This window comes from Camarhynchus parvulus, chromosome 1, assembly GCF_901933205.1.
Source record: "Camarhynchus parvulus chromosome 1, STF_HiC, whole genome shotgun sequence".
Taxonomy (NCBI): Eukaryota; Metazoa; Chordata; class Aves; order Passeriformes; family Thraupidae; genus Camarhynchus; species Camarhynchus parvulus.
The window spans coordinates 86898727-86916535 of NC_044571.1; the positions used below are offsets into that span (position 1 = coordinate 86898727).

Below are 17809 nucleotides of genomic sequence, written 5' to 3' on the forward strand. Positions count from 1 at the left end.
ATGCTCACTAGAAAGGCAGAGTGAAAACTCTAGCGATGCTTAGTGTCTATTTGCTGGCCTTTCTCTTTTAAGGAAGAACTAAGAAAAAAATCAGATTTTAAACTGCTTCTGTAGAATATCTAGTAAATGTATTTCTGCTTTTCAGGAGCAGGGAACATTCAGCTTATGGAACACCTGAAATAGCCTGACTGGATGAAACTTTTTCTGCACTAGAAGGACAAGAAGCACGTCTCTCTTGTAAAGAGAGCTTGATGTGGCTGAGCCACAACATGGTCATTCTCCACCTTCTTGGGGTCAGATTGGAGGTTATCACTTCTCAGTTCCAGGGTTTTGCCAAATGGCTGATAGTCCAGCAGTCACCTAATCTGAGTCATCAGTGACTGCAGCTGCTCAAACTCTGTTAATGTACCATCTCAAAATACAGTAGGTACATTTGGATAATCTCAAACTGCTTCCAAAAAGGAAGATTTGGGACTCTGGTGGTGGAGGGAGTGTTGGGGAGACAGCGAGTGTACACGTGCTACTGAACATAGGTACAGCATGTGCATTGACCAGTTACTGCCATACAGTGATGTATGTGCCAGGACAAACAAATAGATTGGGTATCTGCCAGGGCACAAAAGTCAGTTCAATGCTGCTGACTGGGGCAAGTGCTGTTCTACTGCCTGGCTGTAAGGAAATGTAGCAGTACTCTAGGGAATCTCCAGATATTCCTACACAACTCAGACCCCTAGTAGAGTCAGGGGAATGATGTGATAACCTTCTGAGGACCAATATCCCAGTTAGTTTTATCTGCACTTTATCAGAGACAGGAGATGTAGAACACAGACATATGCAAATAAAATAACATTCTTATCTCAACTGAGAGGTTCAGCTACATGATTCCCACCACAAATCTGTAGCCAGCCCTGCTTTCTTAAAATAGTCTGTGTAAGTTAAAATACTGTGTCTTCTGCTTCACCAGTCATCCCTCAGATTATTGCTCTTGGTGCTTCCAACTTCCCATCTTTCTAGTGTAGGATAGAAAGGGAGTTATCTGTCATGAGCTGAATGCTTGCGGTGTCCTGGGTTGGAGCTGCAGATTAATCAAACATACTGGAGCAAAACCACTGGCTAAGCGGAGAGTGATTGATGTGCAGTGCTATAGCTTGTTCCTTCTACAGTGGTGATAGGAAGTCCTGCATTACAAGGTGCTGCTCAGGTTCTTGTCTGCTGAAGTTTGGCTTCTGTGAAGGGTTGAAGATGCGAGTTCCTCACTAAAGGCACTTTCCAAGATTCTTTGCACCGATTGCCATACCTTTGCCCTGAAGTCCCGTCCCACAAAAACATAAAGCAGGGGGTTGATGCAGCTGTTGGCATATGCAAGTGCTGTAGAGAGGTGATCCCACAGGATCAGTGACTCCATCAGCCTTGTTCGAAGGCTAGGTACAACGGAGAGCATCCCAACTACATGGTATGGAGCCCAGCAGATGAAGAATGCCACTACCACGCACACAATTGTTCGCAGTGTCCTGTTGCGTGACTTGTGAAACTGATTTGCATGCGTTCTGAAAACAATGAGGGCGTAGCAAACTGCCATTATGCCAAAGGGCAGCAAAAAGCCAAAGACAGCCCTAGTGATGTTTATTACCACTGAGGCAAGGGGTACAGAATCATTACCTTCATTGATGTCTCCCCACAAGTCACTACCATTGTAGGTTGAGTAGTCCCATAACTCATTTACAGACACATTTACAGATACATTTACAGGATAATCTATGTAATCATCAACTCCAGAATTGTATCCACACTCTGTTTTGCCGTCGTAAGTGCTTGTCTCACGGTAGTAGAAGACAGGGCAGCAGAAAATGAAGGCTAGACCCCAAATGCCACTGCATATTAGCGATATAAATTTCACTGTTCGGTGGTTCTGACACCAGACAGGTTTCATCACCAGGAGGCACCGATCAATGCTGATGGCCACGAGCAGGAAGACACTAGCAAACATGGTGAAGATTATGACTGATGGAATGACTTTGCAGAGGAACCAGCCATAGGGCCAGTGTTCATGAAGGGCCAGGTGCACAATGAAAAATGGCAAGGACAAGCAGCACATGATGTCAGCCACAGCAAGGTTTAGGAACCAGACAGTGTTCACAGACCTTTTCATTTTCAGACCAGCTACCCAGATCACCAATCCATTGCCTGGGATACCTATGATGAAAACGATGGTGAAGATAGCAATGCAGACAATTGATTCTGATGCATAATATACAGCAGCCTGTTCCTGTGAACTGCTGTTGCCCAGGAATTGAGGCATTCTGCAGCTGTAAAACAGAAACTAAATTAGTAGCAATTCACATCCTCGGTTCTCGTTAGCCACGCAAGTGCAGGGCGGGGCTTTGCTCCGGCGAGCAGTGGGGAGATTAAAAGAGGGCTCTAGGGAGCGCGGAGAACGGGAGCAGGCAAATGGGGGCATGGCACGGCAGGGCAAGCAGGCAGGGTCGCAGGTTTCCTCCTGCTAGTGCGGTTTTTAGTTTGTTGTTTGTTGTGTTTTTGTTGGTTGGTTGGTTTGGTTTGGTTTGGTTTGGTTTTTTGTGGAGTGTTTGAGCCTATCAGTGGCTCCAGGGGCCGTTGCAGAAGAAGCCTGCCTGCGGTGTGAACAGGTGAATGACCTCCTTTCACTAGTGGCCGAACTTAGGGAGGAAGTAGAAAGGATGAAGAGTATTAGGGAAAGTGAAAGGGAAATAGATTGGTGGAGTTCTGCTGTTCCATCCTTGAGGGAGGACCACCGCGAGTCAGAGGACTCCCATGCCTCCCACTGTCAGGTAATAGGAGGACACCTGGTGGATGAAGGGGAGTGGAAATGGGTTCCTACTCGGAGAGGTAATAATAAAAATTCCTCCTGACCCCTATCCCTTAGCCAGGTGCCTCTTCATAATAGGTATGAGGCCCTGGATCTAGAGGGTCAGCCAGAGGATGTAGAAGAAAATTATCTGCCCAGTGAGCCTTCCAATTACACTTCATCTGTCCGAGTGGTCACCACCTCCAACATCAAAAAGAAAAGAAGGGTAGCTGTAGTGGGTGACTCTCTTCTGAGGGGAACAGACGGCCCCCTATGCCGACTGGACCCATCCTTCAGGGAGTTCTGCTGCCTTCCTAGGGCATGGGTATGGGATATTACTGAGAGACTTCCTGGGCTGATTTGGCCCTCTCATTATTACCCACTGCTGATACTCCAAGCTGGCTGTGATGAGACTGAAAAGAAGAGTGTCAGAGCAATTAAAAGGGACTTTAGGGCCCTGGGTCAAGTGGTTGATAGGGCAGGAGCACAGGTCCCTTTGGTGGCAGAGAAAAACAATGAAAGGAATAGGAGAGCTCACACTATCAACAAGTAGTTCAAGGGTTGGTGTCACCAGCAGAATTTTGGGTTCTTTGATCATAGGGCAACTTTTATGGCGCCTGACCTGCTGGAACTGGACGGGCTCCATCTCTCTGTTAAGGGCAGAAGGATTTTAGCTCATGAACTGGTGGAACTCATTGAGAGGGCTTTAAACTAGGTTTGAAGGGTGAAGGGGATGCAGCTGGGCTCTCTGGAAGCAGGCCCAAGGGTAGTAAGCCTGAGTTAGGAGTGAAATCAGCAGCCCGGCTGAGGTGCACACAGCACGGGTAACAAACAAGAAGAGCTGGAGGCCATGGTGCAGCAGCAAAGCTATGATGTAATTGCGTTCACAGAAGCATGGTGGGATGACTCACATGGCTGGAGCACTGCACTGGATGGCTACAAGCTCTTCAGGAGAGATGGGAAAGGGAGAAGAGGTGGAGGGGTGGCCCTTTATCTTAGGGAGGCTTTTGATGCCATGGGTATTGAAACTAGCGACAATGAAGTTAAATGCCTATGGGTTAGAATTAGGGGGAAGGCCAGCAAGGCTGACATCCTGCTGGGAGTCTGTTATTGTCCACCCAGCCAGGAAGAAGAGGTGGACAACTTTGTCTATAAGCGGCTGGAGAATGTTTCTGGATCACCAGCCCTTGTTCTTGTAGGTGACTTTAACCTACCAGACATCTGCTGGGAACTTAGTACAGCAGAAAAGAGACAGTTCAGGAAGTTCTTAGAGTGTGTGGAGGACAACTTTGTGTGGCAGCTGCTGAGTGAGCTCACCAGGAGAGGGGCTATGTTAGACCTGCTGTTTGCACGTAGAGATGGGCTCGTGGGAGACGTGGTGGTTGGAAGTAATTTGGGGCAGAGTGATCATGAAATTACAGAGTTCTCAATATTTGGTGAAATAAGGAGGAACATCAATAAGACTCTTACACTGGACTTCCAGAGGGCAGACTTTGGCCTATTTAGGAGACTTATTAAGAGAGTTCCTTGGGAAGCAGCCCTTAAAAACAAAGGAGTCCAGGAAAGGTGGGCCTGCTTCAAAACAGAGATCTTGGGGGCACAGGAAGACATCTTTTTGCCCCTGTGTGGCGAAAGATGAGTCAACCAGGCAAATGTCCAGCCTGGGTGGGCAACGAGGTTTTAAACAAACTTAGGAATAAAAAGGAAGGTCATTCTTCCTCTGTACTTGGCACTGGTGAGGCCACACCTTGAGTGCTGTGTCCATTTCTGGGCCCCTCAGTTTAGGAAGGACGTTGGGACACTTGAGTGCGTCCAGTGGAGGGCAACAAGGCTGGTGAGGGGCTTGGAACACAAACCCTGTGAGGAACAACTGAGGGAGCTGGGGGTGTTTAGCCTGGAGAAAAGGAGACTCAGAGGTGACCTTATCACTCCCTACAACTTCTGAAAGGTGGCTGTAGTCAGGTGGGGGTTTTCACCAGGCAGCAACTGACAGAATGAGAGGACACAGGCTTAAGCTGCACCAAGGGAAATATGGGTTGGATATTAGGAAAATTTTTTTTATGGAAAGAGTGATAAAGTACTGGAATGGTCTGCCTGGGGAGGTGGTGGAGTCACCATCCCTGGATGTGTTTAAAAAAAGACTGGATGTGGCACTCAGTGCCATGGTTGAGTTGAGGTGTTAGGGCATGGGTTGGACTCGATCTTGAAGATCTCTTCCCACCTAGTGATTCTGTGATCCTCCTCCCCAAATTCTTCTCTTAACCTTTACTGAAGCATCCCTGAGTCAGGTGACAGTACAGAGCTGTCAGGATACAAAGGCATTGGCCTACACAAATTTGTTACTAGTGTACCTGTTGCACACTGTCATCATTTTCATAGTGGCTAAACCTTTGAGTAAGCTTGCTATTTAAACAGGGGACGCTATACAGTTATGTTCTCCTGTCTCTATCATCCCTTTGATTTCCATCTGGTTCTTAGTCTCCAAAGTGGAGCTCTCTATTCAGATGGCCATGCTGTCCCCAGGTGTGTTTCCTGGTTGACTTCCTGCTTCAGAAAGGCAAATCAGCATTTTTAGTTCCTCTTTCCTTTAAAATGAGCAATTTCTTCTGGCATAACTGGTGAAGTACATTTAAGTTAAGAAAACAACGTCTATGTTTCTGAAATAACCCTGGTTCACTTTCTGAACATTACAGATTGAACAGACAGGACATAATTCTGTTGGCTAAGTGGTATTTTAGGGAAGTGCCAGTGACCACTTCCTTTTCTTACACGTGTTCCGAGCTGTCTGCTGGTTCCTTGGAAAGCTTATCTTGACCAGGAGAAAGGCAAGACATTAATGGTTTAAGATTCTATGAAAGACAAGAAATGAATGTTTAAGAAGAACAGACAGATATTTACTTGTAGAAATAAAAATACAGACTAATGTTCTTCAGCCATTTTAGATATGAGCTCTCTTACTGCAAGACAATGAAGATGACCTACGGCATACTTAAGTGAAATTTTAAAACTATGACCATAGTAGAGGAAAAATGTTAATTGCTCAATTATCCTGGACTTAGTAAATTTAGAAAGGAGAAGAAAACCAGAAAAGCTAAGACAGAATTGAGAAAAAAACCACCCCAATCTTCATCCTTTAGGCATTAATAGAATTGTCTATAAAATTCCTGTTAACTAAACCCTTGCTGAATTGATGAAGGCAGTTGTATTACTGAAAGGTCCCAGAAAATGTTACCAAAATGCAAGGAAACTGAATAGGGAAGAGGGGAATACAGCCTGCAGAAGCAACTGAGAAGACATAATAAGACAACCGGCCCTTTTTTAACCTCTGTTACGCCAGTACTTAAATACCAGCCAGAGATTGTTGTATGCAGGACTAAATATAAATATTATTTTTAAAAAATTCACATCATCAATCTCAGTCTTGCACAACATGCAGTCTGAAAGTGGAGTGATGCATAAGTGTTCAAACTGCTTCACTAAGAAGAAAATGAGATAAACAATAGTAACAAACATTGTCATTTATCAGGTTTTGGTAATATCTGCTAAGAGACTTGTAAGTGAGGGTGACCTGCAAGGAAAGCTATGAAAGACATTACTGGAAGGCTTAACTTAAAGCTGGAGGCTTAATTTAAAATTCTCCCAAGTTTGTTCCATTTCCTGTGGTCTTGCTGATCCATGTAGAAGCAACTTTTAGAGGGACAACTGGCAAACAGTGCTGCAAGAGTTGAACCCTGCTGCCTCCACATATAGCTACAGAAAATGGTATAAAGAGGACAGGGAAACAAGGAATGCTGTAAAATAGTAATGCAAGTCCTACTCCAAAGTAAACTGATGAATCAATTAGAAGATACTGCCCACACTATATTTTCCAGAGTGCTAAAAGGGCTGCAATGTGGTTTGAAAATGGAAGGGGAACTGGAGGAGGGAGAGTGGTTTTCAGGAGTAAAGAATAATAAATGGCAAGTAGATGAGGAAAGCAAAATTCTCCAGTTTATGATACCTACCTGAGTGAAGCAGTTATTTCAGTGTGCTGGAGCAAGTATCATCAGTCCTGTGTCTGGAGTGACTGAAAAAACTCTCACATGACATTTTAGGAACTGCATTTTTTTTTCCTGCATGCATCCTGTGTGTGCCAAGTGTGTTCTTTCACCCTGATAAAATGACTCATTTGAATGTAATTTCAAGCTCTGGATATCATCTGCTCATAAAATAAACAGTCAAACCACAGGAAGTTTCTCAAAACTGTCAAAACAAAATAGTGCTCAAAATAAATATTAATAGATTTATAATCACAAACATATACTTTACTATATTTAGTAAGACAGCTGAATGACATCTTGCCTGCTGACACAGTGTGACCTTTGCTGGAAGTAATTCTAAGTCCAAACCCTGCCATGTTGCTGTGAAATTTCTGGTCTGTTATTGTCTTGTAGCCACTTCCATGTCTTACCAAGTCAGCACGTTCACCTAGCTAATCTCATTTTTACCAAGTCAGCACGTTCACCTAGCTAATCTCATTTCTAGGATTCTTACCAATCCAGATCAGCTTCTGTACCAGCTTGAGACAGTTTGCTTCATCAAATACAGAGCACTGTACTCACCAAACCATGACTGGTCATGACGAAAGGACTTTAACCTGCCTTTTACTTTTCAGGGTATTAAAAGTCTATTTTTAAAAAAGGAACTTAACTGACAAAAAGTTAGAAGTAGTTAACTGAAATGGTGATTTGCACAAAATGTGGCAAGACAATAAAAACAGAAGACTTCCAGGGCAAGGCATTTCTAATGTTTAACAAGGGGGCTTCCCCTCACCTTTCACAATTTGGGAAATCAAGACTGCTAGCAGAAATGACAAAGCCCAGACATACAAGAATCAGTCTCAGTATTTTGGTTTTGGTCTGGAAAATGAACCATGACAGAGCAGACTTCTGCTCCTGAGCGTGTCTGTGAAAGACACAGATGCTGCCTCCAACACAAAACCAGAGAAAGGAAGACAGGCAAGGCTGAGCTGTACCCACAAAGATAGACAGACAGGCTGTCAGCAGCCTGCCAGGAAAATTCCTGTAGCTTCATCTTATTCTCAGCTGCCATCCTGCCAGGGGGACTCCTCGGGCGCAGACAGGCAGTGCTGATAGGAGCTTACTCCTGTGGGCTCCTCTTGGCTGAGGGACACAGAGGTCACCACCACGGGACCTGCCAGTCAAGTCCTGCTTTGCAGGGAGGTCCTTAACCAGTTCTATCCTCTAGGTTAAATGTTCTATTTCAAGATTTCAACCTCTCTGAGGAATCCTTTAAAAAAAATGTAATAAATAAATAAAAATTTAAACTTCGGCAGTTATTGGCAGTGCTTTGTATTTTTTTGGTCCAGAGATGCTTGTTTGAACCAAGCTGAAGAATGTTATGTTCTCTGCTGGCTGAGTCTCAATGGAATTGAATGAGAGATGTATTCCTGGCGTTCTGGTGCTGCTTGTGAGTCCTTGCTCACATGCCTTATAATAGTTGGCCCTTTGCCACTCCCTCATCCGAGATGCTCTCCTCCTGCAGGGACCGTAGGAGGGCTGTGGCACGCTGAATGACAGCACTGTGAAGAGGGAGGTGAAACTTAATACTGCTAATTGTGAATCACTGAACTTGGAAAAGCAGCCCTAACTATGCACACGGAGGGGCGTACTCCCAGTAAGTTATTAGTGCTCAATGAAAAAATTTAGCAGTCACTGCAGGAAGTTCTAATGAAAAATTAAGTCAATGAGCAACTCTATCCAAAAGATAAATGTAAGTTTCTTCTTGAATTCTGAATGCCGTACTGGTCCTTGATCTTAAAAAGTTATAGAACAAGAAAAAACCATAGAGAATGGTGACTAGACAGCCATGGCTGGGAATGGCTCTGTCTGCATTAACTAATGCTATTTCCTTACTGGGAAAACAAGCAAACAAACAAACAAAACCAAAAGGTCCAAAACCAAAACAAACACTCCCCCAAAAACCAAACCAGACGACCCCAAAACCCCAAACAAAAAACCCAAAACAACAACAAAGAAAAAACCAGCAAAACCAACAAAAAGGCCCAAAAAAACCACAAAAAACCCAAACAAAAACCAAAAAAGCAAACCAAAACAAACAAAAAAATCAACCCAAAACCTCAAACATAGTGATGTTTCAGTGATTAGTTTTGCCTCAACACCTCCAGGGATGACGACTCCACCACCCCTCCCTAGGCAGCCCGTTCCAATGCTTGACATGGAATGCCCAGACATGGCTGTGAAAAACACCAATCACTTGTTTTTAGAATTTTAAAAGTTTAATAGTAATAAAATGGTTATAAAAAGAGTAATATAATTAGAGTAATAATATTTTGGACAATTTGAATTAGGACAATATGAGACAATAGAGACAAAGAGTTAAGGACGTCTGGGTACCTTTTTCCGGGCAGCATAAGCCCGAAAAAGGACCCATGTTAACAGAGGATTAACCCTTAAAAACAACAGCCTGTTGCATATTCATACATCTCATACATGATGCATAAATTCCATTCAAACACAGGATTCTGTCTGGTCATCCTCAGCTTCTTCCTTTTAATCCTGACGACGTCTCATGACTGAGCAAGGCGGGAAGAAGTTCGTTTCTTCTGATAAGAGAGCAATAAATTATTTTTCTCTGAAAGATTTAGGTGTCCTGTGGCTGCTATCTGGTGCAAGTACCTCATTCCTTTCTTTAAAAAGTATCTCACATACACAGTTTCTATTTTAACATTGTGTTAAACTAAACTATATTTAACACACTACTTAAAAAAATTAATACAGCCTAACTTTGTAACATAACACATATAATATTAATTTTAATATTTGAGAAAAGCTAATCAAAATATGCATTTTGCATATGGTTCTATGTAATTTTTAAACTTCTCTTATGCCTTTTCTTCCACTTTTCAGAGTAAACACTGGTACTTTTTGAGACTCGGTCACAGGACGCTGCACAGCACTAAACTTTAACACCAGTCTCCTCTGAGAAGCCACCATTAAAAGAGCGATTTGAATGCTGCCAGCCTTATCATTACTGACAAATAAACTAGTATCTACAGCCTTTTTGGGGGAAGACCTACTCCTGAAACTAAGCTTTGCACAGCTGCCATTTCCATCACTTCCAGCAGCAAACCCTGTCGTGCTCTGCGCCGCGTTTCCTTTTTGGCTTGCTCTTTTACCAAAAAAACACCTAATCCCCGCACCACAGAAAGAACACTGGCACTGAATCCTCCAGGGCGGCAGGGAGCAGCCCCGGGGGATGCAGACGAGCAGGCCGATACCGAGTGGCGCCACAACCAGCCGCGCTGCCCCCGCCATGCCGCTGCCCGGCCCTTCCCACTGCCCGGCCCGCCAGGGCATGGCGCCCCTAACCAACATGGCCGCGCCAGCCCCGCCGCGGCACCTGCCAGGCCCCAAGATGGCGCCGGCCGCCGCTGCTGTGTCAGGGGCGGCTCCAAGATGGCGCCCCTCCCGCCCCCGCTGCCAGCACCCAAGATGACTCTATCTGCTTCACAGACGTAGCCCGCGTCTGGCGCGGCCGCGCCGGCGCCCCCGAGCCGTGTCTGCCCTCATCAAAGATGGCGGTGGGCAGCGCCGCTGGCCGCTAGGCTCCCGCCGCTCGCTCCTCGCCGGGCTTCGCGGCAGACATGGCGGCGGCCGAGCTGGAGTACGAGTCCGTTCTCTGCGTGAAGCCCGATGTCAACGTCTACCGCATCCCGCCGCGCACCTCCAACCGCGGGTACAGGTGAGGGAGCGTGCGGCGCCCGCGATCGCCCCGGCGCGGCCCGGCTTGCCTCGGGCCCTGCCCGCAGGGCGGCCGGGGGCTGGGCTCTGCCGTACCCGTGGCCCGGCCTCGTCCCTTGGGAAAGCCCTGTCCTGTGGCCGCGAGCGGGTCTGGCCATCCCCTGAGCCCCCTCCAGCCGAGCTCCTGAGGAGCCGCCGGCTGGAATTGCCTCTTGTGGCAGGTGGTCAGCGCCTGAAGGCAGGGGAGCCTCCGCTCCATGCTGCGGGGGAGCAGGGGCTGCTCTGTTAATCAGGGGCAGGAGGCAGGGGGCAGCTTGCTGTTCCCGGCAGAGCTCACGGCTGCTCCCGGTTTGCTGGGATCCCTGGGATGGGACTGATGTGCTGTAACGGCACGTTGGATTTGGCCTGGTGGCTCGAGCAGTGGCTGGGAGGAAAACAGGAGGAATTCGGGGTGATTTTTAAGAAGAGGCTGCAGAACCAGCAGTTAGAAATGCCTTCTCTGGTCAGCCAGAAGCAGCAGAGTGTGACTTTGTAAGATGTGCCCACAGGCCTGCTGGAGGAGCGGATTTATGAACTCCCTGAACCTGACAGACTGTAGGCGGATGTTGTGCCTGGCCAAGGATGTTTGTTTCCAGTTATAAAATCCGGTAGATTTTACAGCACCAAGCCTGCTAGAGTTCAGGAAGCGTTTGGACAATGCTCTCAGGCACATGGTGTCATTTTTGAGGTGTCCTGTGCAGAGCCAGGAGCTGGATTCAGTGATCCTTGTGGGTCCCTTTCAATTCAGAATATTCTGTGATGCTGTAGGTTGGATTTTTTCTCACTTTCCTTTCTCGCTTTCCTTTTTTTTTTTTTCCTTCACAAGAGCCTGTGGCAGAGTGTGATGGGTCAGTCAAAATGTCTGTGTGTGTGTTTTGCCTGGTGTAAGTCAGCTGCCTCTAGGCTATGAAGTACTCAGTGTTGTTTTACAACCACAGGTTAGAATAATGGAGTGTCTTTTCAGCATGTTACTAATTAATTTTTGGGGTCTTCCCAATGCTCACAAGTCTCTTTTGTGGATTTCCTGTTTAAGTGAGTTTCTGTGCTTCTGTCTCCCCTTTTTTGCAAACTCACAAAAAGGTGAGGAGTTGATGTTCTCCGGACTGTGTCTCTTTCCCTTTGCCCAGAGATGCCAGAGTCGTGTGTCAGCTGGCAGCAGCAAGAGAGGAGCTGAGACCCCATGTCATTTTTGGGGAGGGAAGTGGTATGAGGCAGCTGCAGGGCTTGAGGGTTTGGGGCAGAGACTTCTACTGAGGTGGCTGGGCAGAACTAGGGAGGTTGACTATGGTCAGTGTTCAGCTGCTCTTCCTTTCAGGGCGTCTGACTGGAAACTGGACCATCCAGACTGGACAGGGCGGCTTCGTGTCACCTCCAAAGGCAAAACCGCTTACATAAAACTGGAGGATAAGGTTTCAGGTAAGGGAAAGGCAGTGCCCTGCCTGCCCTGCCAAGGCTGTGACTGTGATTGTTGCCCCTAAGCCTGCCCAGAGCTGTGCATGGCAGCCCTGGCCACACTTCAGGAAGGGGTTCCTCTTCTTAACACCTGATTCTTTGTCTGCAGGAGAACTTTTTGCCCAGGCTCCTATAGATCAATACCCTGGCATTGCAGTGGAGACTGTGGCAGATTCCAGTCGCTACTTTGTCATTCGAATTCAGGATGGGACCGGTGAGTTGGGGGCCAATGTAAGTGCCAAGTGCTAGGGGTGGAGGAGACCCAGGTGGAGCTGGGAATGTGCCAGGAGGATGAAAATGGTGTTGGGAATGCCAAAAAGGCCAAGTGGTGTGCCTGGAGGGGCTGAGGAGAGGGTAAGCAGAGGAGGTTCTCTACATTGCACAGAGCCCAGGGGCTGGGCTGGGAAGGAACATTTGGTTTCCAAGCATGCCCCGTGGAAAGAAGGATGCATCCTGAAGGCTGGGGACAATGAACTGCTGTGAGCTGCTGGTGTCCATCTCCAGGTTTGTCAGACAGAGGTAGCACAGAGTGGTTTAGGACAAGCAGAGGGATTTGTGGCCCAGTTGCAGGGCACCTCCAGTGACTCCTCCTGTCTCCTTGCTAGGACGAAGTGCTTTTATAGGCATTGGCTTCACAGATCGGGGTGATGCTTTTGACTTCAACGTCTCTTTGCAGGATCACTTCAAGTGAGTTTTGCTTTTCTGGAATGCTATTTTTCCTCTGGCCTGTAGAACATGGTGGGTGGTGGTGCATGTTAATTTAGCACAGGTTTCCTTGGGGTGGCCCTGAAGCCCTGCTCTGGCAAGGGACACTTGTGTGTGCTGCCAGCGGTCGTGCAAGCTGAGAGCCCCTGCAGGGTCAGATCTGTAAGTCTTAGGCTTGGGTCCTGTGATGCTCCAGGTGCAGGGTTAAACAGCTTCATGGGTTTGTGGTGGTTCCAGCTTTGTGCTGTGTGACACCAGGAGTAGGGAGGTAGCTGGTAGGCAAAGTAGTTTGGTAAGGAGAGAGAAACCACACATTTCTCTAAAACACTGTTCCTTTTTGTCACAGGGTCTCATGTTTTGCTCTCTTCTTTTTAGGTGGGTGAAGCAGGAGACTGAAATCTCCAAGGAGTCCCAGGAAGCTGACACACGTCCCAAATTAGACTTAGGGTTTAAGGAAGGGCAGACCATCAAACTAAACATTGGGGTAAGTAGACCAGTTACCCCTGCTTCTTTGCCTGGACGTGCCAATGGAGACTCTTCTTTACACTTCCTTTTCTTTTTTTTTTTTTAACACAGAACATGACGTCAAAGAAAGGAGGAGCAGCCAAGCCCCGTGTGTCTGGATCAGGAGGCCTAAGCCTGCTGCCACCCCCACCGGGAGGCAAAATTGCGGTCCCTCCTATACCTCCTCCTTCCTCCACAGCCATTGCCAACCATGTCACACCACCACCTGTGCAGAAATCCAGTAATGCAAGCAGTGCAGGTAAACCTTAGCACTGAGCCAGCAGTTCGTAACACACCAGCAGGTGCTGCTTCAGCAAACTGTGTTCAACCTAGTGCCAGCAGTGCCTTCTGAGACATGGTGTGTCCCAAGGATTTTGGTCTCTTTGGCAGATCCAGTGTCCCCAGTGCAAGAAGGATGTGGACCTGTTGTACTGGGTCCAGAGGAAGGGCATGGGAATGGTCAGAAGGCTGGACGAACTCTCCTGTCAAGAAGGACTCAGAGACTTGGGGTTGTTTAGCCTGGAGAGGACAAGGCTCTGGGGACATGTTTCACTATGTAAAGAGAGTTTGTAAGAAAGATGGAGAAAGACTTCTTACCAGGGCTTGTAGTGACAGGGCAAACGGTAGAGGCTTAAACTGAAAGAGGGTAGATTAGATTGGATATAAAGAAGAAATTTTTACCATGAGAGTGATGAAGCCCTGGAACAGGTTGCCCAGAGAAGGAATGGATACCCCTTCATTAGAAGTGTTCAAGACCAGATTGAACAGGACTTGAGTAACCTGATTTAATGCAAGATGTCCCTGCTCATGGCACGGCAGCAGGACTAGGTGAGATGATCTTTGGAGGTCCCTTCCAACTTAAATCATCCTGTGATAATGTAACAAAGAGAGGTTGCTGCAGTCTTCTGGAGGCTGTGTTAAAAGTGTGACCCTGCAGAGGTGTCTGGAGAGCTGATGATCCCGTTGTGAAGGCAGAGACTTCAGCAGTGCTGTCCATGGGTTTGAGTGAGAAGATAACGTGAACTTCTGAGTAGGGCTCCTGTGGTCCCAGTGTGTGGTTTGTACTGTTAAGGTGGTGCCTGTTCGGCAGCTGTTGTGATAGCTGTGCTTGGGTTGAGTCTGAGCCTTATGTCTGCTGGGAGAGGTAATAAGTGACAGATGTGTCAGGTGGTGTGCTGAGTGGAGACTGAATAGTTCCTGAAGACAATGTACTCTTGCTGGAGGTACAATGTCAGCTGGAGCTGTGCACATTCAGCAAAAGGAGATGCTATTAGAACAAGCCCCTCAAAAAGTCTGACATCTGCAGGGGCAGCTGGAGTCCCTTAAAAGATTTTCTGCCCTGCCTCCAGGAGTTTGTTTAAGGTGGCAGTTAAAGTGCCTGTAGGGTTATCTGGATAAGCTGATGTATTTTTTTTCTCTCTCTCTCTCTTTTGCCTTAGATATTCTTTTAGATTTAGATGCTCCTGCAGCTGCATCCAAGGCACCAGTATCAGCTACCACAGACCTCTGGGGAGACTTCAGCACTGCATCCAGGTAAACTGTGATGAATGGAACACATGAAGGGTAGTGTCCTGATGGGTGTGGGAAGAACCAGAAGTTAAGAAGTCTTACTGCATCTGCTCATTTGATTTTCCTTTTTTTGTTTCAGTGCTGTTCCCAATCAGGCTCCTCAGCAGTCCAACTGGGTCCAGTTCTGAATGATCAAAGCAGTGGAATGGGACAAATTGATGACCTAGAGGCACCAAATGAGATCAGAGGGGGCACAAACCTCTATAGTCTTCAATCAAATTGGGACAATCCTTCATTTTTAGATCAGACCTTCACTTAAACTTAGTATTTTTGATCCCGCTGAACCTAAAGAGAACATACAGACTCCTCCCAAGATGGGCAAGGAGAAGAGAGGTATCCTTATCGCCTCCATCTACTTGGCCATTACATGGTACATCCTAGCTCTTTTTCCCTGACTTTCCATACAGGGAAAGCAAGAATCTTGAAGAAAGTGGGTACGGGAGGAGGCTGGGTAGGTGCCTCTGGGTTCCTTGTCCTTCAGATTTTCTCTGGCTAGGCTGTTGCTTTTTGTGGCTGCTTTCAGTAGTGACTGCAGCCCCTACAGCTTGCGGTGCTGAGGACAGCTGCATTTGGCTACACTTGCTAAATGGAACCTCTGAGGAGATAGCTCTTTTCTCAACATAAATCCCTCTTGGATTAATGACATCTGTGGTGAGGAGTGACACTCCCCGTGCACACACTACTCTTCCATCTTTGGTGCAATTCTTGGTAGTGCTGCATGTCCTTGTGCTCCTGTGGGAGGAGTCATGCAAGTCCTTGAGTAGGCCTGCTGCTGTTGCGCTGTAGTTCCAGGTGGGCACCCTATCTCCTTGAGGCTCCTGGTTTGGATTGCAGGTTCACTGGAGGAACTTCTCTCATTTTAACTCCTTTCTCCCCTGGCAGAGGCCTCACTGTCACTGAGATGTTTTAACTGGAAATAGCTTTAAGGAAAAAACAAACACAACCTGTTTTTACAATTTGGTAGTTACTTGCACTAGATGACAACCAAGTGATTCCCACCACTCAGCATTTCATGTTCCTGCATCACTATCCTGAGCCCTGGCCTTGTGTTGTGACTTGGCACTGTGTTTCAAGTATTACATATCTACAATAAGAATTATGGTGGGACAATACATTATTCTCTGATGAAGGGACAGTCTCCTTCCCCTTTTTAACTCACTCATTTGAGCAAGAAATGTATAGTAGGCTCAGTCCTGAGATCTGTGGGAGCAAAATTGTCCCACCTCTCTTCCTTATTATGACTTTTCTTCTGAGCCCAGAAGAAAAGGGATGTGAGCTCATTATTGGAACTTATATTTTTATTTTTAATGTGTCCAAGCCCCCTCTATTTCCTCTGTGGTTAAGGGAGTTAGAAAGAGGTAAAAAGCCATGACTTCCTACTTTTTTCTTTGGGAGATTTTCCTGAGGCAGTGTGGACACTACTTCAGCAGCTGTGGATGTGATCTGGGCTGTAAGTCTGTTGATTACTGTGGGCAAACTCACAGGGCAGGCTGGAAATCTCACACTGCTGAATTGCTACCCTTCATGCGGGCACAGAAGCCAAAACACTAGCTGGGAAGTTGGTCTCAGTAACTCTTGGCTGTACCCAGTTCCTGGAAAACTAGGGCATTGGTGCTTTGCTGGAAGGCTTCTTCCTGTTTTGAACACTGAACACAGCAACACTTTTGTGTCTCTAGCACACCTTCACAAGGAAATGTTTCCCTTTGGGCAAAAATTTTACGGTGAGGCTTTTAAAAGAGTAGTTTTGCACCTTGTATTGGCAAAGGTCTTTTGTCATTTTTGTCTGGCTACAGTGAGGGCATTTTGGAGACAGTTCCACTTAGACCATCCCTCTGGGAAGCAACATTCTTGAAATAGCTCTAAAGCTGCTGCAGTTCCACTTGTGGAAGTGGGGACCAGACTGCTCTTGGATATATTTTAAGTAGTCATTTAACCCTGATTCCCTGGTTCTCTTGGTGTTTCCCCCTGCCAGCCCTCCCCTGCCTTCATAGTCACTCTTGCAGTCTCACTGTACTTCAGCTCCTTGCCTCCTGAACTTGTGGATGGCTGTAGTCTACAAGCAACATCACAGACTCCTGGGTTGGCATTTTGTTTTCTTTGTCTTCTTTTTGTTTGCTCACATCCTTGTGAGGTCCTGTCATTTCAACTATGTATCAATTCCCCAACCAAGGAAGTTGATGGCACCAATTAACAACTAACTAGGAGCCTCTTCTGTATTGTCTTAGTATTCTGGAGATAATATATTATGTATTTGAAAAGCTGAAGAAGCAAAAATTAAAGATATATGTATATAAAGCATAAGATGTACTGGTGCAAATGGTAATTAAACAATACTGGGGAAAAATGCCGTGAGTCTTCTAAGTTGTCAAATTGTTTTTGCTTTAGAAGCCTCTAGGTTGAAGGTCTTCATGTCTCCAGCAAGATCCTCACAGCCTACTTACCCTTCTGCATATCTGTTGTGGCCTGCAGACTGAACAAGAGCAACTTCAGGAGTGATGAGTTCAGGCTCTGTCTGGGCAAAGAGGTAGGAGTGTGGAAAAAGGACACAAAAATGACACAGCTGTTCCACATACGGCAAAAAAAACCTCACACAATATCAAACACAAATCAACAGGAAACAGGCCTGAGTGTAGGTTCCTGTGGGACTTGGTAAGAGTGTGGATAAAGCATGCAAGTGAGAAGACTTAGTTGCCCTGATATTTAGCATCTCAGACATTAAAGGCTTCTACAGCCTACAGGTATTTTCAGTAATTATTTCTGTGCTGGTAGATGGGAAACAGCCTGTGTGTGCTAGAGATGGTCAAGGTGAGCCAAGTGGGCCCTTTGTTCGGGGCAGCAAGGACAGGCTGGCTGGAAAGAGAGGAAGCAGGAAGATGGGTCACAGCAGGGCAGGCAGGGGCAGTGGCCTCACCAGCAGAGGAGCAGTCCTGAAGTACCTAAGTGCAAAGATCAG

General features: G+C 46.6%; 2 protein-coding genes across 2 annotated transcripts; one reads left to right on the plus strand and one right to left on the minus strand.

The window, feature by feature from the left end:
- Nucleotides 1–799: 799 nt before the first annotated feature.
- C3AR1 (complement C3a receptor 1) lies at nt 800–2311 on the minus strand. The gene has a single exon (XM_030953590.1). It carries the CDS (start codon nt 2297–2299, stop codon nt 1184–1186), a length of 1116 nt encoding a protein of 371 aa, XP_030809450.1. The 5' UTR covers nt 2300–2311; the 3' UTR covers nt 800–1183.
- An 8088-nt stretch (nt 2312–10399) lies between these two features.
- Nucleotides 10400–17200, plus strand: NECAP1 (NECAP endocytosis associated 1). The gene is made up of 8 exons (XM_030957898.1): nt 10400–10588; nt 11942–12042; nt 12188–12292; nt 12684–12765; nt 13159–13267; nt 13360–13546; nt 14727–14820; nt 14936–17200. The coding sequence occupies exons 1-8, from the start codon at nt 10491–10493 to the stop codon at nt 14982–14984; spliced, it is 825 nt and encodes a 274-aa protein (XP_030813758.1). The 5' UTR covers nt 10400–10490; the 3' UTR covers nt 14985–17200.
- Nucleotides 17201–17809: the final 609 nt, after the last annotated feature.

What these genes read in the sequence shown, in the direction of transcription:
- NECAP1 (XM_030957898.1), top strand. Translation starts at nt 10,491, where the DNA reads ATGGCGGCGGCCGAGCTGGAGTACGAGTCCGTTCTCTGCGTGAAGCCC. An exon ending in ACCTCCAACCGCGGGTACAG is followed by an intron (nt 10,589 to 11,941) that starts GTGAGGGAGCGT and finishes TCTTCCTTTCAG; the next exon opens with GGCGTCTGACTGGAAACTGG. An exon ending in ACTGGAGGATAAGGTTTCAG is followed by an intron (nt 12,043 to 12,187) that starts GTAAGGGAAAGG and finishes CTTTGTCTGCAG; the next exon opens with GAGAACTTTTTGCCCAGGCT.
- C3AR1 (XM_030953590.1), bottom strand. Translation starts at nt 2,299, where the DNA reads ATGCCTCAATTCCTGGGCAACAGCAGTTCACAGGAACAGGCTGCTGTA.